Below are 23218 nucleotides of genomic sequence, written 5' to 3'. Positions count from 1 at the left end.
ACCGAGACACGTCTCCGGTCAATAACCAATAGCGGGACCTGGATGCCCATATTGGCTCCTACATATTCTACGAAGATCTTTATCGGTCAGACCGCATAACAACATACGTTGTTCCCTTTGTCATCGGTATGTTACTTGCCCGAGATTCGATCGTCGGTATCCAATACCTAGTTCAATCTCGTTACCGGCAAGTCTCTTTACTCGTTCCGTAATACATCATCTCACAACTAACATATTAGTTGTAATGCTTGCAAGGCTTATGTGATGTGTATTACCGAGAGGGCCCAGAGATACCTCTCCGACAATCGGAGTGACAAATCCTAATCTCGAAATACGCCAACCCAACATCGACCATTGGAGACACCTGTAGTACTCCTTTATAATCACCCAGTTACGTTGTGACGTTTGGTAGTACCCAAAGTGTTCCTCCGGTAAACGGGAGTTGCATAATCTCATAGTCATAGGAACATGTATAAGTCATGAAGAAAGCAATAGCAACATACTAAACGATCGGGTGCTAAGCTAATGGAATGGGTCATGTCAATCAGATCATTCTACTAATGATGTGACCTCGTTAATCAAATAACAACTCATTGTTCATGGTTAGGAAACATAACCATCTTTGATTAACGAGCTAGCCAAGTAGAGGCATACTAGTGACACTCTGTTTGTCTATGTATTCACACATGTATTATGTTTCCGGTAAATACAATTCTAGCATGAATAATAAACATTTATCATGATTATAAGGAAATAAATAATAACTTTATTATTGCCTCTAGGGCATATTTCCTTCAATAATCTAGTTCACATCGCCATGTGATTAACACTGACAGGTCACATCACCATGTGATCAATATCCAAAGAGTTTACTAGTTCACATCATCATGTGATCAAGACTCAATGAGATCTGGGGTTTGGTCATGTTCTGCTTGTGAGAGAGGTTTTAGTCAACGGGTCTGAACCTTTCAGATCCGTGTGTGCTTTACAAATCTCTATGCCATCTCCTAGATGTAGCTCCCACGTTTTATTTGGAGCTATTCCAAATAACTGTTCTACTTGGAGCTATTCTAAATTGTTGCTCCATTATATGTATCCGGTATCTCTACTCAGAGCTATCCGGATAGGTGTTAAGCTTGCATCGATGTAACCCTTTACGACGAACTCTTTTACCACCTCCATAATCGAGAAAATTCCTTAGTCCACTAGTTACTAAGGATAACTTTGACCGCTGTCCTGTGATCCATTCATGGATCACTCTTGTACCCCTTGACTGACTCATGGCAAGGCACACTTCAGGTGCGGTACACAGCATAGCATACTGAAGAGCCTACATCTCAAGCATAGGGGACGACCTTCGTCCTTTCTCTCTATTCTGCCGTGGTCGAGCTTTAAGTCTTAACTTCGTACCTTACAACTCAGGCAAGAACTCCTTCTTTGACTGGTCCATCTTGAACACCTTCAAGATCATGTCAAGGTATGTGCTCATTTGAAAGTACCATTAAGCGTTTTGATCTATCCTTATAGATCTTGATGCTCAATGCTCAAGCAGCTTAATCCAGGCTTTCCATTGAAAAACACTTTCAAAATAACCCTATATGCTTTCCAGAAATTCTACGTCATTTCTGATCAACAATATGTCAACAACATATACTCATCAGAAATTCTATAGTGCTCCCACTCACTTCTTTGGAAATACAAGTTTCTCATAAACTTTGTATAGACCCAAAATCTTTGATCATCTTATCAAAGCGTACATTCCAACTCCGAGATGCTTACTCCAGTCCTCAGAAGGATCGCTGGAGCCAGCATACCTTTTAGCATCCTTAGGATCGACAAAAACTTTCTGATTGTATTACATACAACCTTTCCTCACAAAAACCGGTAAGGAAACTCGTTTTGACATCCATCTGCCAGATTTCATAAATACAGCTAATGCTAACATGAATCCGACGGACTTTAAGCATCGCTACGGATGAGAAAATCTCATCGTAGTCAACTCCTTGAACTTGTGAAAAAACTCTTCGCCACAAGTCGAGCTTCATGGACGGTGACATTACCGTCCACGTTCGTCTTCTTCTTAAAGATCCATTTATCTCAATGGCTTGCCAATCATCGGGCAAGTCCACCAAAGTCCATGCTTTGTTCTGATACATGGATCCTATCTCGGATTTCATGGCTTCTAACCATTTGTTGGGATTTGGGCCCACCGTCGCTTCTCCATAGCTCGTAGGTTCATTGTTGTCTAGCAACATGACCTTCAAGACAGGATTACTGTACCACTCTGAAGTAGTACGTATCCTTGTCATCCCACGAGGTTTGGTAGTGACTTGATCCGAAGTTTCATGATCAATATCATAAGCTTCCACTTCAATTGGTGTAGGTGCCACAGGAACAACTTCCTGTGCCCTGCCACACACTAGTTGAAGAGACGGTTCAATAACCTCATCAAGTCTCCACCATTCTCCCACTCAACTCTTTCGAGAGAAACCTTTCCTCGAGAAAGGACCCGATTCTAGAAACAATTCATATTGCTTTCGGATCTGAATTAGGAGGTATACCCAACTGTTTTGGGTGTCCTATGAAGATGTATTTTATCCGCTTTGGGTTCGAGCTTAATCCTGAAACTTTTTCACATAAGCGTCGCAGCCCCAAACCTTTAAGAAACGACAACTTAGGTTTCTCTAAACCATAATTCATACGGTGTCATCTCATCGGAATTACGTGGTGCCCTATTTAAAGTGAATGTGGTTGTCTCTAATGCCTAACCCATGAACGATAGTGGTAATTCGATAAGAGACATCATGGTATGCATCATATCCAATAGGGTGCAACTATGATGTTCGGACACACCATCACATTATGGTGTTCCAGGCGGTATTAATTGCGAAACAATTTCCACAATGTCTTAATTGTGTGCCAAAACTCGTAACTCAGATATTCATCTCTATGATCATATCATAGACATTTTATCCTCTTGTCACAATGATCTGCTACTTCACTCTGAAATTACTTGAACCATTCAATAATTCAGACTTGTGTTTCATCAGGTAAATATTCTCAACATCTACTCGAATCATCTGTGAAGTAAGAACATAACGATATTCACTGCATGCCTCAGCACTCATTGGACTGGACACATCAAAATGTGTTACTTCCAACAAGTTGCTATCTTGTTCCATCTTACTGAAAACGAGGCTTTTCAGTCATCTTGCCCATGCGGTATGATTTGCATATCTCAAGTGATTCAAAATCAAGTGAGTCCAAACGGTCCATTTGCATGGAGTTTCTTCATGCATATACACCAATAGACATGGTTCGCATGTCTCAAACTTTTCAAAAACGAGTGAGTCCAAAGATCCATCAACATGGAGCTTCTTCATGCGTTTTATACCATTATGACTTACATGGCAGTGGCACAAGTAAGTGGTACTATCATTACTATCTTATATCTTTTGGCATGAAAATGTGTATCACTACGATCGAGATTTAATAAACCATTCCTTTAGGTGCAAGAGCACTTATTCAGGTTTAATACTAATCTTGATGGTAGAGGGAGCGTGCGATGTTAGATCACATCAAACTTGGAAACACTTCCAACACATATCGTCAGCTCACCTTTAGTTAGTCTCCGTTTCATTCCGTAGCTTTTATTTCGAGTTACTAACACTTAGCAACCGAACCGGTATCTAATCCCCTGGTGCTACTAGGAGTACTAGTAAAGTACACATTAACATAATGTATATCCAATATACTTCTATCGACCTTGCCAGCCTTCTCATCTACCAAGTATCTAGGGTAATCCTGCTCCAGTGGTTGTTCCCCTTATTACAGAAGCACTTAGTCTCGGGTTTGGGTTCAACCTCGGGTTTCTTCATTGGTGCAGCAGCTGATTTGCCGTTTCATGAAGTATCCCTTCTTTCCATTGCCCTTCTTGAAACTAGTGGTTTCATCAACCATCAACAATTGATGCTCCTTCTTGATTTCTACTTTCGCGATGTCAAACAACGCGAATACCTCAAGGATCATCATCTCTATCCTTGATATGTTATAGTTCATCATGAAGCTCTAGCAGCTTGGTGGCAATGACTTTGGGGAAACATCACTATCTCATCTGGAAGATCAACTCTCACTCGATTCAAGTGATTGTTGCACTCAGACAATATGAGCACAAGCTCAACGATTGAGCTTTTCTCCCTTAGTTTGCAGGCTAAGAAAATCGTCGGAGGTCTTATACCTCTTGACATGGGCACGAGCCTGAAATCCCAATTTCAGCCTTCAAAACATCTCATATGTTTCGCGATGTTTCAAAAACATCTTTGGTGCCTCAATTCTAAACCGTTTAACTGAACTATCACGTAGTTATCAAAACGTGTATGTCAGATGTTCGCAACATCCACAGACAACGTTCGAGGTTCAACACACTGAGCAGTGCATTAAGGACATAAGCTATCTACTGTCCGCATAATCGCTACTTTCAACTTTCAACTATATTTTCTCTAGGAACATATCTAAACAGTGGAATTAAAGCGCGAGCTACGACATGATTTGCAAAATCCTTTTGACTATGTTCAGGATAATTAAGTTCATCTTATGAACTCCCACTTAGATAGACATCCCTCTGGTCATCTAAGTGATCACATGATCCGAGTCAACTAGGCCGTGTCCGATCATCACGTGAGACGGACTAGTCATCATCGGTGAACATCTTCATGTTGATCGTATCTACCATACGACTCATGCTCGACCTTTCGGTCTCCGTGTTCCGAGGCCATGTCTGCACATGCTAGGCTCGTCAAGTTAACCCTAAGTGTTTTCGCTGTGTAAAACTGTCTTACACCCGTTGTATGTGAACGTAAGAATCCATCACACCCGATCATCACGTGGTGCTTAGAAGCGACGAACTGTAGCAACGGTGCACAGTTAGGGGAGAACACTTCTTGAAATTTTGTAAGGGATCATCTTATTTACTACCGTCGTTCTAAGCAAACAAGATGCATAAACATGATAAACATCACATGCAATCAAATAGAGTAGTGACATGATATGGCCAATATCATATAGCTCCTTTGATCTTCATCTTCGGGGCTCCATGATCATCTTGTCACCGGCATGACACCATGATCTCCATCATCGTGTCTTCATGAAGTTGTCACGCCAACGACTACTTCTACTTCTATGACTAAAGCGTTTAGCAATAAAGTAAAGTAATTACATGACGTTTATGTTGACACACAGGTCATTAATAAATTAAGACAACTCCTATGGCTCCTGCCGGTTGTCATACTCATCGACATGCAAGTCGTGATTCCTATTACAAGAACATGATCAATCTCATACATCACATATATCATTCATCACATCCTTTTGGCCATATCACATCACATAGCATACCCTGCAAAAACAAGTTAGACGTCCTCTAATTGTTGTTTGCATGTTTTACGTGGCTGCTATGGGTTTCTAGCAAGAACGTTTCTTACCTACGCAAAACCACAACGTGATATGCCAATTGCTATTTACCCTTCATAAGGACCCTTTTTATCGAATCCGTTCCGACTAAAGTGGGAGAGACTGGCACCCGCTAGCCACCTTATGCACCAAGTGCATGTCAATCGGTGGAACCTGTCTCACGTAAGAGTACGTGTAAGGTCGGTCCGGGCCGCTTCATCCCACAATACCGTCGAAACAAGATTGGACTAGTAACGGTAAGCATATTGAACAGCATCAACGCCCACAACTACTTTGTGTTCTACTCGTGCAAAGAATCTACGCAATAGACCTAGCTCATGATGCCACTGTTGGGGAACGTAGCAGAAATTCAAAATTTTCCTACGTGTCACCAAGATCTATCTATGGAGAGACCAGCAACGAGTAGAAAGAGAGTGCATCTACATACCCTTGTAGATCGCTAAGCGGAAGCGTTCAAGTGAACGGAGTTGATGGAGTCGTACTCGTCGTGATTCAGATCACCGATGATCCTAGTGCCGAACGGACGGCACCTCCGCGTTCAACACACGTACAGCTCGACGATGTCTCCCACGCCTTGATCCAGCAAGGAGAGAGGGAGAGGTTGAGGAAGACTCCATCCAGCAGCAGCACAACGGCGTGGTGGTGATGGAGGAGCGTGGCAATCCTGCAGGGCTTCGCCAAGCACCTACGGGAGAGGAGGAGGTGTCACGGGAGGGAGGGAGGCGCCAAGGGCTCAGGTGTGGATGCCCTCCCTCCCCTCCACTATATATAGGGGCAGGGGAGAGGGGGGAGGCGCAGCCGTGCCCCTTCCTCCAAGAAAGGGGTGCGGCTAAGAGGGGGGGAGGAGTCCATCCTCCCCAAGGCACCTCGGAGGTGCCTTCCCCCTTTAGGACTCTCCCCTTTTCCTATATCTTGGCGCATGGGCCTCTAGGGGCTGGTGCCCTTGGCCCATGTAGGCCAAGGCGCACCCCCTACAGCCCATGTGGCCCCCGGGGCAGGTGGTCCCACCCGGTGGGCCCCCGGGACCCTTCCGGTGGTCCCGGTACAATACCGATGACCCCGAAACTTGTCCCGATGGCCGAAACAGGACTTCCTATATATAAATCTTTACCTCCGGACCATTCCAAAACTCCTCGTGACGTCCTGGATCTCATCCGGGACTCCGAACAACATTCGGTAACCACATACAAGCTTCCTTTATAACCCTAGCGTCATCGAACCTTAAGTGTGTAGACCCTACGGGTTCGGGAGACATGCAGACATGACCGAGACGTTCTCCGGTCAATAACCAACAGCGGGATCTAGATACCCATGTTGGCTCCCACATGTTCCACGATGATCTCATCGGATGAACCACGATGTCAAGGACTCAATCGATCCCGTATACAATTCCCTTTGTCTAGCGGTATTTTACTTGCCCGAGATTCGATCGTCGGTATACCGATACCTTGTTCAATCTCGTTACCGGCAAGTCTCTTTACTCGTTCCGTAACACATCATCCCGTGATCAACCCCTTGGTCACATTGTGCACATTATGATGATGTCCTACCGAGTGGGCCCAGAGAAACCTCTCCGTTTACACGGAGTGACAAATCCCAGTCTCGATCCGCATAAAACAATAGATACTTTCGGAGATACCTGTAGTGCACCTTTATAGTCACCCAGTTACGTTGTGACGTTTGATACACCCAAAGCACTCCTACGGTATCCAGGAGTTACACGCTCTCATGGTCAAAGGAAGAGATACTTGACATTGGCAAAGCTCTAGCAAACGAACTACACGATCTTTGTGCTAGTCTTAGGATTGGGTCTTGTCCATCACATCATTCTCCTAATGATGTGATCCGGTATTATCAACGACACCCAATGTCCATAGCCAGGAAACCATGACTATCTGTTGATCACAACGAGCTAGTCAACTAGAGGCTCACTAGGGACATATTGTGGTCTATGTATTCACACGTGTATTACGATTTCCGGATAATACAGTTAGAGCATGAATAAAAGACTATTATCATGAACAAAGAAATATAATAATAACTTATTTATTATTGCCTCTAGGGCATATTTCCAACAATAGCAACATACTAAATGATCGAGTGCTAAGCTAACGGAATGGGTCAAGTCAATCACATCATTCTCCTAATGATGTGATCCCGTTAATCAAATAACAACTCTTTTTCTATGGTTAGGAAACATAACCATCTTTGATTAACGAGCTAGTCAAGTAGAGGCATACTAGTGACACTATGTTTGTCTATGTATTCACACATGTATTATGTTTCCGGTTAATACAATTCTAGCATGAATAATAAACATTTATCATGAAATAAGGAAATAAATAATAAATTTATTATTGCCTCTAGGGCATATTTCCTTCAACTATACCGATCTGACCTGCCCGTTAGCCATTGGATACTGGGAGATTCCACTGGAAAAAGGAAAGAAACCAATCGGTACTTAGCTTGAATTCGTCCTTGTAGAGAACCTGCAATCATTTGAAGTTTTGAATTACACAGAGAACACATCTGTATATGTAGACAATAATTGAGAATTGGAACCAGCACATCACCTTTAACCCACTTGAAGCAGGCCGACCTGCGTTTCTTTGATACAAATAATAGTACGAGGGAGAATTGCAACAACTGGAGACCTAAGCATTACCCATCGCTTATGTCCTAGACAATGGTTTTCGAGTGAGCATAGTGGGAAAGGAGTAGCGGCAAGGTTGAGATTATATGGGTTGCATGAATTGAATGAAAAATATGAATCGCCAATGGAAACTGACCTGCCCTGAGCCAAGACTGGCATTAATGGCCGATAAAACTACCAATCAATCATCCTTGGCAATTGAACTTTATGGTTGTTCATCGTTGCACACCATCCCGTCGTGTTGTGGAACCGAATGGATCGATGAGCCGCTGTCCGTCGCGTCCGTGCAACCGAACGTATCGAGTAGGCGATATCTGTCGCGTTGGTGGAAACCCATCGCAGTTGCCATGGCAGTCCAAGCCCCCGCATCGGTTGGCACCCAGGTCGGAGGCTGCGACCAACGAAAGCAGGCTGGGAGAGAAAGAGACCAGGGTCACGGGCGTCCAGTTTTAGGGTTCACCACTTTTGTGCTGGGCAGGATCCTTGTACAGGCCCAGTAGGCCCAAATTAATGTCGGATGCCAAAAAAACCACCGGAGCAGCGGCCCGAGAAGGTTAGCGCTTGTCATGAAGCCTGTACGCGCGATTTGGATCCGATTAAGAGTAGATCGGACGGCAAGGAAGCCTAAAAGTGACCATCCAACGGCTAAAAATGCTAATGGCCTGAGAGGGTTGGAAACGCACTCAATTCTAATATATCTAAATTTACATAGTGTTGCTTGGTTCTCCTACTGGATTGATAACTTTAATTTCATAACTGAGGGAAATACTTATCTCTAATTTACTGCATCATCCCTCCTCTTCGAGGAAATCCCAACGCAGCGCACAAGTAGCAGTGATATTAGCACAAGTACACTTTATAGAAGGACCAAGGTTTCATTCACAATAGAGAGGTCACTAGAAGTCAGAAATTCCCACAGCGGCTAAGAGCCACTAGGAGGCCATTTAAAGGACAAAAACCTAGCCATCGCCATCGTCATAACTATTCTCCTCATAGTTTGTCATACTTGTAATGGACACATCACATATGATGACATTGTAAGACCTTTATTAATCCTCCACCTATAATGTTTTCATCTTTGATCTAATTGCGATGTATGAGGAATCCCCTCGGGCTATGGGTCGAGGCATAGCTTTGCATCCCAATGTACTTGTGCATATGATCATTGGTATTGGCTTTACATAACTGAACGTTATTCATATGTGTTTTCGCCACAAATTTGTCTCTTGTATCTTTCTCATTCTAAGTCCCCGCAAGTACTTAGAATCCCGTAGGACGACGTGAAGGCACTCTGCATCGTGTCGGGCGTCGCTAGCCCTGACAGTGCCACTAAGGCATCTGTTTAGTCTAGACTGGACGCCTTATGGGCACTATTCTCGGCCTCACCCCTCTAGCATGACATCTACTACCTCGGCTTGGGTTGTTCGTCTCACGCTGGCTCTTGTTCATGCTCACCAACGAGACCTCAATGGCGGGGGCCATATCCTCGTGCAGCTGCGCTTTTTCGATCCGCTAATGGCAGAATTCCAAGAAGTTCATCAGGCTACACAATGAATGATGAGCAGGACCTCGTTGGCCACGTTTTCTGTGCCACTATTCTTTTACCATGGTGGGGGTTGCACGAGAGGGAGCCAGTTCTCTTACCGTGGCGGGGATTACATGAGAGGCATGATGTACGAGTGAGGGGAGGACCTAAGTGATGTACAACAATAAAATCCACTTTTTGCTGTAAAAAAGAAAGAAAAATATTTGAAGACCAATTTGATCTCAAAACTTTTAATTGGTTCAACACCGAACCATGATATTTTAACATTGTTTTGCTTTCAGTGCCTTGGTTGAAACCTCTAAATATCGACATGTATAACACCTAGGAGGAACCTCACCTACATCTGGCCTTTTTCAACTCCTTCCGCTCTCCAAGTATTTACCCCATCACGTACCCCAAACATCTCGAACCCTTTGACGGTCAGCTCCTACGGGTCGACAATGCCGGCCGGACCTCATACGGAGTCACGGCGGGGGAGGCCACATAGCCGTGCCTTATTCATGTGCAAAATCCACTTCATCTGATGCAACGCCAATGAAAACCATTTGAAAAATTATCCGGTGGCCAGGACCAAAAACATAAACAGTTTTGATATTCCTTTTGAAGGAAAGAATGGTTTCAATGTTTTTGAGGTTTTTTAGAATGAATTATTTCAAATTTTTAGGACCACAAATTTGGACCTGAGCCGAAGTTCACAGAACAGAAGTGGCCCTCTCGCCGTATCCCAACTTATGCGTGGACCATTTCGAAAAGAAAAAAGACAATCAACTCCACTTTTACCGTTCGAAAAGAAAAAAGACAATCAAGTCCACTTTTACCGTTGCAGGGATTGCATGAGAGGCAGGACGTACGAGGGAGGAGAGGACCTCAGTGATGTACAACAATCAACTCCACTTTTTTGCTTTAAAAAAGGGAAAATATTTGAAGACCAGCTTGATCCGAAACTTTTGAACCCGACCCATGATATTTTAACATTGTTTTGCTTTTGGTGCCTTGGTTGAAACCTCTAATTATCGACATGGATAACATCTAGGAGGAGCCTCACCTACATCTGCCCTCTTCCTACTCCTCTGCTCTCAAAGTATTCACCCGTCACGTACCGCAAACATCTCTACCCCTCTGACGCTCAACTCCTACGGGCTCGACAATGTCGGAGTGGTCTTTCCTCACAGGGCGTCACGACGGGGGAGGCCAGATGACCGGACGCGTGCCTTATACATTTGCAGAGCCCGCTTCGTTTGATGCAATGCCAACGAAGACCATTCGTAAAATCATCCGACACCCAAGAAAAAACTTAAACGGTTTCGATATTCTTTTTTCTTGAGAGGTTTTTCGATATTCTTTTTTAAGGGAAGAATGGTTCCAAAGTTTTAGGACCAAGTCTGGACCTGGGCCAAGGTTCAGAGGACGGAAGGGGCCTTCTTTCATCAGGCCCAGCATCGCATCCCAACTTCTTGAGGAAAATAAAATAAAAAAACACAAACCCCACCCCGCACCGCAATTCCCCACCCCCGCCCCGTCCCATCTCGCCGAAACCCTAGCTCCGTCCACCTCGCCGCCGATGGGGAAGGGCCGCCCCCTCCCGGCCACCACCACCTCCGCCGCCGGCTGCGCCTCCGCCCCGGAGGCATACGCCTCCGTGCCCGAGGCCCCCGTCTTCCGCCCGACGGAGGAGGAGTTCGCGGACCCGCTAGCGTACATCGCGCGCATCCGCCCCGCCGCCGAGTCCTACGGGGTCTGCCGCATCGTGCCGCCGCCGTCCTGGTCGCCGCCCAGGGCGCTCGACGCCTCCGCCCTCAACTTCCCCGCCAAGCGGCAGCCCATCCACCGCCTCCTCGCGCGCCCGGCCCCAGCCGACCGGGACACCTTCCTCCTCGACTACACCCGGTTCCTCCGCGCCCGGGCCGACGCCGGGCCGCCGCGCCGGGGCCGCAAGAGGACCGCGCCCCCCAGGCCGCCCGCCCTCTCCGACGGCCGCCCGCTCGACCTCTGCCGCCTCTTCCACGCCGTTAAGCGCTTCGGCGGCTACGACGGCGCCTGCGAGGGCCGCCGCTGGGACGACGTCGTCCGCCTCGTCGACGACAAGGCGCCGCCCCGGCACGTGCCCGAGTGCGCCAAGCACGTCCTCGCGCAGCTCTACTACGAGCATCTCTACGACTACGAGAAGTTCACCAACGGCAGATCCGCGAAGCAGGCAGATGCAAAGCTCGAGCTTGACAACCAGCCGTCGGTTTCTGGTTCTGGAGGAGAGATGGATGAGGAGGAGGCTTCCGGCGGCAGCAGCAGCGGCCGGAAGAGGAGAAATCAAACGGCCGCCGGACTGGCTTCTAATGAGCGCCATGGTAACAGCAGCGGCACTCCCGGGAAGAATGCAGGGTCTGCCGGGGCTCGCAAGCCGAAGAAGATAAAGCTTGATGCAGAGGTCAGCCAAGACGATCAGGTCTGCGAGCGGTGTGACAGTGGGTTGCATGGAGACTCCATGCTGCTGTGCGACCGCTGTGATAAAGGGTGGCATATGTACTGTTTATCACCTCCGCTCGAGAGTGTGCCTCCGGGGAACTGGTACTGCTCGGACTGCAAGAACCCTGACAGTGATTGTTTCGGATTCGTCGAAAGGAGGAACACCTGTCAGCTTGATGCTTTCAAGCGATTTGATGACAAGGTGAGAAGGAAGTGGTTTGGGCCAAGGCCTCCTAGCCGTGTTCAGGTCGAGAAGCTGTTTTGGGAGATTGTGGAGGGCAAGGCAGGGGAGCTGGAGGTTATGTATGGAAGTGACATTGACACTTCGGATTACGGAAGTGGGTTTCCTCGCCTTGGCGATCCGGTGCCAGCATCAGTGGATCCAGAGGTGTGGCACAAGTACTGCTCCAGCCCTTGGAATCTCAACAATTTTCCCAACCTGCCAGGTTCAGTTCTTCGGACCGTCAAGGATAAAATTCCTGGTGTAATGGTCCCGTGGCTCTACATGGGGATGCTGTTTTCATCATTTTGTTGGCATGTTGAGGACCATTGCTTTTATTCAATTAATTATTTACATTGGTAAGCAAATCCTGCCTGAATAGCATGTTGTACATGTTATCTTTTTATCTTTGCTATCCCACATTGTTTTTCTTACTTTTGTTTTATTGATTGTTGATTAGTGGGTCGAGAATTTTCTTTTGTTGTTATGTGAGGGATGCTAGCAATTTTGTTACGTTCTGCATTCATTTTTTTTGTTAAATTTTCGGCCTAGAGTTGTTCATCCCGAAGTAAATTGTGGTTATCTGACGTGTTTCAGGGGCGAGCCAAAATGTTGGTATGGGGTACCTGGAGCGGAGGCAAATGCTTTTGAGCGGGTATGTTATGTTTTTCTAAACAAAATAATATGATATTAGTATCTCCAGTTCGTACAAATTTGCAGGGGTAAGACTAGGTTCCTATAATCCCTCCCCAGACCCCACCTTGTGTGGGAGCTTCTATGCACTGGGTCTGTCCTTTATCTCCAGTTCGTACAAATGTGATATTGAGTAGTGTGCAAATACTGATTGCACTTGTATTAACACATTGGCTTCTTTTCTTTAAACCTCGATAAACATTTTCTCTTCTGTACTGGGAACTGGAAAGTAAAGTTATTCTCTTATTACTACTACCTGTAGCAACTGTTGTTGTACTTTTTGAGCTACAGCGGAATTACAATAGGTCTTTTTGTATTTGTTATTCTCTTATCTGTAGCAACTGTCTAGAAAACATTTGAGCCTTTTATGTGTCTAGAAAACAAAGCAAAATGCTCCTTAGCAACAATTTCTGTTTAGCAGTGCTATTCTGGTTTGGTAACATATGAGCCTTTTATGTGTAACTTAAGCGTTTAACAATTTAAACTCCTACAGGTTATGCGCAAGGCTTTACCTGATCTATTTGATGCACAACCTGACCTACTATTTCACCTCGTCACAATGCTGAATCCGTCAGTTTTACAAGCAAATGGTGTTCCTGTTTACAGTGTCATGCAGGTTAGTACAGACTTCTTCTGCAAACAGACAAGGATTCTACCATATGTACTGATGTTCTTTACAACATCTAGTAGATAAAACTTGTTTGTTGCTATCTTTCTCTAGGAGCCTGGCAACTTTGTGATTACTTTTCCAAGGTCTTACCATGGTGGTTTCAATTTAGGTAATACATGCCATACTCCATAGTCATTTTTCTTTCAGCTATGATGTTATTTCAAAATTTGAGACGCACCATTCAATTCAGGATTAAATTGTGCCGAGGCTGTTAATTTTGCTCCTGCTGACTGGTTGCCTCATGGTGGAATTGGAGCTGAACTGTACCGTATGTACCGAAAGGCACCTGTTTTGTCCCATGAAGAGCTTTTGTATGTGGTCGCAAAGGTTAGAGAATAACTATTGGTTATTTGCTGCTTACCTTCTGTATTAATTTTGAGTCATTGTTATGCTAGCTTAGCTCTTTAAGTTGTGGTCAGCAAACCTCCTTTTTTGTAAATTTATTGCTGTTATACTGGTTTGCTTATTGAATTTCATCATCAGTTTTTTTGTTTCTCTACTAGTTAGCTTTGAGAGTTCAGTATTTTGTTGTCGTAAGTGACAAATATTAACAATCTCACATACATTTATTTTAATGCAATTTTATTTTCTTGTTTATGCTTGCCCTAAAACGTAACCTGTAGAAACAGATGGTATATTGTAGTAAAACTATAATCTGTGCACCATGCTGGCAAATATTTACATTCGCTAATCCTTTTATTTGCAGAACGGTGTGGACAATAAATCACTTTCCTACTTAAAAGAAGAAGTTGAGAGGGTATTTGTTAAAGAGAAAAAATGTCGAGAGGAGCTATGGATTAATGGGATTATCAAATCCAGTCCAATGCAGCCAAGGAGTAACCCAAATTTTATTGGAAATGAAGAGGTAGTTCTATCAATATACCTTCATCCCCTGTCATGGCAATTTTCTCTCTGTATAATGTGCTATTATAACCATTTCGAAATTTCACTATGCAGGATAAGAAGTGCATCATATGCCAACAGTACCTGTATCTATCAGCGGTTTCCTGTAGCTGTAGGACTTCTCATGTTTGCCTTGAGGTTCGTCTTTGTTATGGCATTATTCTGCTTAGTCAGTTGTTAACTCCATGTCATCTTTATGTCTTGTTCCATTTATTGCCAAACATGGGTATGAACATCATAATTTAGCTGCTCTATGGTAGCAAAAGATCTTTTGATGAGGATGTTCATCTTATGCAGTGGCACTGAATAGCGCTTTCGTAAAAAAAGATTTAACAAGTTTGTTAAAAATAATTCCTTTCTTTCCCAGCACTGGAAGCACCTTTGTGAATGCAGTCCAGAGAAGCGTCGCTTACTTTACCGCCACACCCTTGCAGAGTTGGGTGATTTAGCTTCCGAGGTCAAGGCTAGTCTCTCAGGGGAGAATGTTAAGCAGAGCCCCTTGTTGCTTAATGACATCCCCACGCCATCTAAAAAGGTTTGATATGGACTACAATGCACCATTCTGTCAATTGAGTTCTCTGTGTTGAATATTTGCATTCCATTAAACAAGAGTATGCATGGAGTGATTTGCTTGCTTTTTTACGATGTTATTGTCAATCTCTCAGTGGTTCCTCTTCTCACGATTCCATGACATCTGATACAGTGAATAAGAAATTATGCTGCACCATGTACCATAATTTTGTGCAATGGAAGACCACCTCGATTATGTTTGTTTCGTTTCTTTTCTTACTTCTGATGGGTCCTTATCAACCTGTCTGCAGGGCAAAGATCAGCATGTGTCATATGCACAACTTGCTAAGGACTGGCTTTCAAAATCTGATCATATTCTCCATATGCCATTCTTAGATACTGCATATTCCACTGCCTTGGAAGCTGCTGAGCAATTTCTGTGGGGTGACCATGACATGGACTCTGTACGTCTTTTTCTACTGAACATGCTATGGTTTGTGTAGAATTCTTCAACAATTGAGTGACTTGTATTTACTGTGATGCTATCGATTTCTTAGGTTCGAAACATGGCACTAAAATTAACCGAGGCTAAAAAATGGGGTCTGAGTGTTAGAAATTGCCTTTCCAAAATCGATGAATGTTTGCTTCGTAAAGACAAGTGTTCTGAGAAAGTAAAGTATGTGGATATCAAAGAATTAATTGCTGTGAGATGTGAAGCATCTAGTGAACCTGGTCTTGCACAGCTGCAGGTATGTAAAATCAGGTACTGTAGTATAGTTCTTATCACAAGTCCCTATGATTTACTCAGCTGTTATAATTTCCCCCTGTTGCAGGACTATGCAGAGAGAGGAAAAATGCTGATTAGTGAAATAAACATTGCATTATCATCCTGCTCAACGGTAATCATGAATCAACTTTTGTGGGACACAAAATAGATTCACATTACATCCTTGAATTCTTCCACCTACTGTTTCATAGATTGTGGTGACAATGTTTTCTCATTGTCATGTTTTCTTAGGTTGACCACTTGGAAGCGCTGTGCTCTCGGGCTTCTGAATTCCCTGTCGAGCTAACTGAAACATCAATGTTGTCTTGTGAGATCTCTTCTGCAAAGGTATGCGCTTTATTAGTGTAATGCGTTAATTTGATAATTTGATATGCTAGTGGTATTTTCTTTTCCCATGCATTCGTTTCTTAACATATTGAGTTTCTTAACTTCTGGAATGTTTGCATTTCACTTGTGTTGTAGTCTTGGTTGAAGAAAGCATGTGATTTACTTGAAGTGAATAAACTGGGCGTCATTGACATAGATTGCCTGAATACTCTGAAATTAGAGGTGTGTCCAAATTTTTTGGCTGTCAGCTTCTCCTTCAAAGTTAATTCTGATTCATGTGCTGTTCATATGTTTGTGTATTATTCTGGATCGTCAGGCATTTGACAATGTCTAAACCTTGATAGATGACACAACTTCGAGCTCTAGTTCCAGAAGTTGATCTTGTTTCAAAACTGTGGAAAGAAGCTGAATCATTGAGAATGCAGTGTCAGTCATATCTCCAAGACTCACCTGGTCTAAAGGTTAGCAATCATCCTACTCCTCTATTCCTTTTCTCAACTATTCAAATTTGAAGGAATGCAGATTTGTTACTCTTTTGTTGTAAATACTCCAGGAACTGGAGAGTTTCCTCCTTCCATTGGATGGTACCAAGTTCAACATTCCAGAGCTGAACCTTCTTAAGCAACGTTATTCAGGTGCTTGCTCCTGGGCAAGTCATGTTAATAGCATCCTCACAAAACTTTTTGAAAGGAATGACTACCACAACATTGTTGAGGAGTTGACAGCCATTCTAAAGGACGGCAAATCACTGAGAGTAAAAGGTACATTTTTAATACTTCTATCCATGGCGATTGTTGTATGTGAAATGCTTAATTATCTAACTCACAAGAGATATTGTTCTACTCAGTGGACGAACTGCCATTTGTTGAAAAAGAATTAAAGAGGTCCTCCTGCAGGAAGCAAGCATCCGAGGTATTTTTCTAAACCGTGTATCTGAGAGTAAGAACTCATGTGTGAATGTGTTTCCTAGTTTCACTTTGGCAGACACCTACTTATTGCTCTATTAAACCAATTGACTCCTAAAAAAATTTGGATCATGTAGCTCTTGCCGATAAAATGAGTGGGCACTACATTTTTTCCACTCTAGCAACTGAAAAATAGATGTTGATTAAAACTTCATGACGAAATTATAATTGAACCCAACGTATATCTTTTTTACCTGAGTTGAAACTTGAATCCCTTTACTTTCTTCTTATTTTTAACATTGTTTGTGATTGCTGGTAACTGTTAACTTTGTCATAAATCTGTCTCTGGATCCTAGTCAGAGTCTCCGATAACATCTTTATATTCCTGCCACAGAAAGCATGAACATCTTTATATTCATCCCTTATTCCAAGTCAGAGTCTAGTTGAAATTTGCAGTTAACTTTGCCTCCATACACCGTTGTATGGCAGTTTTAAGTGTTGACACCATTGTTTAAGGTGGATATTATTTCATTAATGCTTAAGTGGATTGATTACATTAACATTCAAGTATGTAACAGGCTCTTGCAACACAAATGTCCCTGCAGTTTATTAAAGAAATTCTGATACAAGCCTCCATGTAAGTGTAACCAATTCACCAGTTTCTAATCTTGTATAGGATAATTCTTTTGCTCTGCCTCACTATTATTACCTGTCTGCCAGATTAACTATTGAAGAGGAGCAACCATTCGTTGGTCTGTCGGAGGTGCTAAAAAATGCCACTGCTTGGGAAGAGAAGGCTCAACGTATGCTTGAGCAGTCAGCTTCTCTCTCTGAGTTTGAGGATCATATCCGGTACTAGTCATCATAGAGATCTATATTCTTCTTATGCTACAGACTATTTTTTTATACTGACTATCCTATTTCAGGTGGTCAGAGGATATAAAAGCTATACTTCCATCTGAACAAGTTATGAAAACAGAGATTATTGCTGCTAGGTTGTGGATGGACAAATGTCAGGCCTATCTGAGACCTAGATGTGATAGACTTGGATTTGGAGTTTGTCTTAAAGTTGATGACTTGAAGGTTCATTTAATATGGCTTTCATGATAATTATTTTCAGAAAGTATACTTATTTATAATATTTTTGATAACCATGGTTCTTCATATCACAGGATTTAGTCTGTCAGCCTGCAACTATGAAAGTCATTCTCGACACTTCTGCACTTAATTCTGTTCTCAGTAATATTGAAGAGTGGGAACAGAATTCACAAAGTCTGCTAAGCAGTTTAAGAACCCTAGTGCATTTGAATGTGATTGGCTCTACAGTTGACCCACTTGAAAGAGATTTGGAGGAGCTGCAAAGTAAAATTAGTGCAGAAATAGAAAGTGGATTATCTCTTGGTTTTGAGTTAAAGGTTCTTAATGAATTGAAAGATTCTTTGGTGACACTTGGATGGATGTTGACAGCACTATCTTTCTGCTGCAGGATTCCCTTGTTAGAGGTAACATGTTCACTGTCATAACTGTTACTCGCTGCATCTGTCATTTTGATTGGTTCATGTATAGAAAGCAAGGCTGTTTAGTATACTCTCTATCTTAGATATTTGCTTTTATTGTTTTAGTGACACTCCTAAATCCAATTTCTGAGCTCATATTTTTCACCTGCATTTTTGGTTCCATTAATGAATGAAGTAATTATGCTTATAGTACTATCAAGTATTGTTGTGTGCTATTTGTTTTCGGAATACTATGGAACAGTAACACAGTAACAGTCACATAGGTCCAGCACCAAAAAAAGGGTCCACCATTCGTTTTCTTGTAGCAGGACGATTGTATCTCCACTGCAGGTCTCACCACGTGCACTTTTCCTCATTCACCTCTGTCTTTCTCAGTCTTCTAGATCCAAACACTGTACCCCTCAAACTTGCCAAAGCTCAAATTCTTAAGATCATTGAAATTCACTTGCATTATATGAGAGAGAGCATGTCTGTGAGGTAGGGTTGTGCTGGCAATAGTAGAGGCCATCATGGTCCATCTTAAGGCCACTGGTCCACCCTTATTGCTGCAGTACCCAGGTCACCATGGTGCACAGCCACCATTTCCAAAAAAAAAAAAATCCTTGATATAGCCCATGCACGTTGTGTGACATCCAACTTATCATGACTCACGAGGGACCTGTGTGATTTGTGTGGGTCATCTTCATTTTAGGACTGCCACTGATAGTATACCAGTGCACCACAGTTAGTTAGTTGTCTTTTGATATGCATGTCCTTGCTGATCCAAACTGAATCATACTACCTCCGTCCCAAAATAAGTGTCTCAAGTTTAGTACAACTTTGTACTAAAGTTAGTACAAAGTTAAGACACTTATTTTGGGACGGAGGGAGTATTATTTAGCTGAAGAGTGAAACTTGTTTGTTACTGTCTAAAGATAGTTATCCGTTGCACTACATATGTCTTAATTGTGTAGCTGAAGTTGCTAGAGCCATGTAAATTTAACCTTGCAGGCTATTGATCGAGCAATTGAAGAAGCTGTCCACCTTCCTGCATCATTGTCAAGCTGCCCTTTAGCTACATTGTTGATGAGCGGATTATCTTGGCTAAGGAAAGCACTTGTTTTGCTTCCTGGTTCTGAAAACTCTGTAAAATATAGACTGGAAGATGTCGAAAATGTTTTGGCAGAACATCAGGCAAGTTTTCAGAACTGACGTACTTTTCACATTTTCCATTCACTTCTTCAGCTGTTCTTGGGTTTCAGCTGCATTATCTTTTTGGTTGTCACAGGAAATTGCTGTTCCTTATTCTATGATGACTGCCAAGCTTGAGGATGCTATAAACAAACATAAGTAAGTCACATGTAAGAATCTCAGTGTTGTTCATGGGATTAGTGTGGACGAGCAGACCCTCCAAAAAGGAAAGCACCAGATATGGAATCACCTGGTCCCCCACCCTTGGTCCCATCCGTGTGATTCCTTACTGTAACACACATTAGGAAACCCCATGTAAAAGGGAATGTTTTTACCGTTTTTTAAAAAGCTACAACTTCTGAACCGAATTAAGATCTGTTCTTACCGTTGTGTTTATTGTGACAACCATGTAAAAGGGAATGTTTTTACCGTTTTTTTAAAAGCTACAACTTCTGAACCGAATTAAGATCTGTTTTTACCGTTGTGTTTCTCGTGACAACCATGTAAAAGGGAATGTTTTTACCGTTTTTTTAAAAAGCTACAACTTCTGAACCGAATTAAGATCTGTTCTTACCGTTGTGTTTATCGTGACAACCATGTAAAAGGGTATGTTTTTACCGTTTTTTAAAAAGCTACAACTTCTGAACCAAATTAAGATCTGTTTTTACTGTTGTGTTTCTCATGACAACCATGTAAAAGGGAATGTTTTTACCGTTTTTTAAAAAGCTACAACTTCTGAACCGAATTAAGATCTGTTTTTACCGTTGGGTTTCTCGTGTCAAGTTCTTCAAAACCAGATCCTATGTGTGTATGTTTCAACAAACTTTTTTTCATGAGCAATTTTGGTACTACTTGTGGAAACTTCGGTGCTACAGGAAGCAACTTTCCAGGCAGGGTGCATACTATGACTACATATCTACCCAAGCTCTTATAAGTTGGCTACCATGACTATCAAGTTGTTTAATATCACCTTTAAAGTTTCCTACCATAACTGCCTATCAACCCAATGCCCGCTTTAGTTGACTACCATAGTACCATGTTTGCCAAGGTGCATAACATCATCTCTAAATTGTCTACCATGATTGGCGAGTATTCTAACATTATTCCAAGTTGCCCGACAAAAACATTCTGGCGTCATAGGCAACTTAGCAACCATGATAGGCAACTTCCATTGTATTGTAGGCAATTGAGCATCACCCGTAGGCAACTTCGTAGTGATGTAGACAACTTAGGAACCATGGTTGTACTATGAAAGTTGCCTATCATGGTTTCTAAAAAAAATTCAGATCATGGGTTAGGCAGCCCATGATGTTTCGTTAAGGTGAAAGGTGAATACACACCGAGAATGCGAGTAGGGGTACTCGAACTCGGGCGGGTGGGCAGGTTTCGGCACTTGCTCACCACCGGGCTAAGCCACGGTTCTCCCTGTCATGGTTTCTAGTTTGCATACGACACCGGAAAAGTTCGCAGGACAACTTAGGATAGTGTTAGGATGCTCGATTGTCACAGAAGGCAACTTGGGACAGTGATAAGCAATTTGGCCGTCATGGTAGGATAACTATAGTAGCCAAGCAGACTACAAGGCATAGCCTAGTGGTGGGAAGGGGCTGATGCCTTCCCACCCACCCAGGTTCAAGGTACGGTACTTGCAATTTGGCTTTTTTGCACCAATTGTATTGTATGGGCCTCCTTTACAGTCTTCCTGTCAAAAAAAAAAAACCATAGTAGCCAACTTAGGAGAGCATCAGACTAATTGGCAGTTACGGTAAGGTACATAATAGGCAGTTGTCAAATGTAGCACTAAAAGTTGCCTCATCTAATACCAAAGTTGCTTTTTTCAAAAAAAAATCGTAGAACATATGCAAATGGGATCTACATAATAGTTTCTAAGAGGTCGTCGCAAAGAACCTGACGGTGAAAACAGATCGTAATTTTGAAAGATATAACTTTTCTGAAATTTTGCGAAGACACATAAATTTGCCCACAACCTTGTGTGAACGCATTTATTTTCTTAGGGCCCACAACCTGTGATTAATGTTGATGACCACCGCTTGTTATGGACTACATACTCTACTCGGCGCATCATGCCAAAAAACGCATCAGAGGGTGGATGGACGGTGCGCTTGATCGCTCCAGATAGTGCAGCTGCACTAGGAAGCAATTTGGTAGATATGAATAACCAGATCTCGCTTCCGTATTGAAGCTGGAATATACTAGTGCAGATATCTTTGAAGTGATTTAACAGAACATTCTAGAGTACCACTGTACCAGACTATCTCCTTTTTCTGCCTTGTGCACTTTTTTTGAAAGCTGCGTTGCGCTCCCAGTCCTTTTACTTTACTTTACTGCACTCAAGTAATAGTTCAAGCCATCAAGTTGCATTTGAGGCTCATCATTTTATCATTCAACAATTCTTCCTTCCTCTCAGGTCATGGACAGAGCAATGTAATGCCTTCTTTACATCGCGCGATCACCAATCTTGGACTGAACTACTAAGGCTCAGAGTAAGTCATTCGTATTATCAATATCTAGGTGCTATATTTCTTAATTCATTTTGTTTCTGTTAATTTTGTAACATTTTTATGAGAACATTGTAAATATTTTTGCAGTATAGCTATTTCTTGTCTTAATGTTTATTTGTGTAATTCTTGCTAAAATTTAGATTCACGAGATATGCACCGTAGCGAGCTTTTAACTTGCTTCACCGCTCTTCATTACGTGTTCATGAAAAATATTTAGTAGTGATTGTATTCTGTTGTGTTGAGTATCTTCTGCTAACATTCATGATATGTGAACCTTTACAGGACAGTGGTCGGTCTGTCGCACTTGATTGTTGTGAAATGGATAGGGTTGTTCTCGATATTAAAAAGATTGATGGGTGGTTCAATCAGTGCCGCTGTACTCTTTCTCCTGATGTCACTGATAATGGATCTGTGCTCTCCATGCTTCTGAAGGTTGGTTTCTGTTTGAAATGAGCATGGTTTGTTGTTTTCTTTTATTTATTTATTGGCGAACGCTTTGAGCTTTTCACTTCCTATTTTCAGATCAGAGGATCATTGGACAATGCTTCTATGTTTTATGCTGAGGATTGTAAGAGGAAAGGGTTCTGTGTCATCTGTTCATGCGACGTGGGAGATGATGTAGCCTCCAGCTGTGTAATATGTCAAGACTGGTAAATTACATGTGCTTGGATTGGTTTTTCATGTCCGTCCGAACTCTGAGGTGTCAATCAAATAATATTATGCTTCTGCGTATCATGCTTATAGAATGCTGTGCTTGTTTCTATGCACATAGATCAGTAGTGTACGTGACTTGCCGCCCGCGCCGCGCCCCAGGCCTGAGTGACCCTGCCCCCGCGCTGCCTTGATCTCGCGTGAGGGAAAAATGG

The 23218-nt window shown here is 42.8% G+C and overlaps 1 protein-coding gene across 2 annotated transcripts in view; it reads left to right on the top strand.

Moving 5' to 3' along the window:
• Window positions 1-11167: 11167 nt before the first annotated feature.
• The window catches only part of LOC123149931 (lysine-specific demethylase 5B), a 15486-nt gene continuing 3435 nt past the window's right edge, over window positions 11168-23218 (top strand). For both annotated transcript variants that reach the window (XR_006474882.1, XM_044569730.1), the window contains exons 1-25: window positions 11168-12707; window positions 12946-13003; window positions 13535-13657; window positions 13763-13820; window positions 13902-14038; window positions 14418-14576; window positions 14669-14752; window positions 14982-15149; window positions 15436-15588; window positions 15682-15873; window positions 15958-16023; window positions 16143-16238; window positions 16374-16460; window positions 16583-16699; window positions 16792-16999; window positions 17086-17150; window positions 17722-17780; window positions 17864-17995; window positions 18070-18226; window positions 18316-18645; window positions 19651-19833; window positions 19928-19989; window positions 22259-22334; window positions 22635-22784; window positions 22875-23002. Coding sequence is in view for 1 of the 2 variants with exons in the window: in XM_044569730.1 (XP_044425665.1) it covers window positions 11230-12707; window positions 12946-13003; window positions 13535-13657; window positions 13763-13820; window positions 13902-14038; window positions 14418-14576; window positions 14669-14752; window positions 14982-15149; window positions 15436-15588; window positions 15682-15873; window positions 15958-16023; window positions 16143-16238; window positions 16374-16460; window positions 16583-16699; window positions 16792-16999; window positions 17086-17150; window positions 17722-17780; window positions 17864-17995; window positions 18070-18226; window positions 18316-18645; window positions 19651-19833; window positions 19928-19989; window positions 22259-22334; window positions 22635-22784; window positions 22875-23002 (4526 nt within the window). In the remaining variant the exon portion in view is untranslated. The remainder of the gene's footprint in view (window positions 12708-12945; window positions 13004-13534; window positions 13658-13762; window positions 13821-13901; window positions 14039-14417; window positions 14577-14668; window positions 14753-14981; window positions 15150-15435; window positions 15589-15681; window positions 15874-15957; window positions 16024-16142; window positions 16239-16373; window positions 16461-16582; window positions 16700-16791; window positions 17000-17085; window positions 17151-17721; window positions 17781-17863; window positions 17996-18069; window positions 18227-18315; window positions 18646-19650; window positions 19834-19927; window positions 19990-22258; window positions 22335-22634; window positions 22785-22874; window positions 23003-23218) is intronic.

Source organism: Triticum aestivum, chromosome 7A (assembly GCF_018294505.1).
Source record: "Triticum aestivum cultivar Chinese Spring chromosome 7A, IWGSC CS RefSeq v2.1, whole genome shotgun sequence".
Classification (NCBI taxonomy): domain Eukaryota; kingdom Viridiplantae; phylum Streptophyta; class Magnoliopsida; order Poales; family Poaceae; genus Triticum; species Triticum aestivum.
The sequence above is the reverse complement of the archived record's forward strand: the minus strand, read 5'-3'. Positions and strand labels throughout refer to the sequence as shown.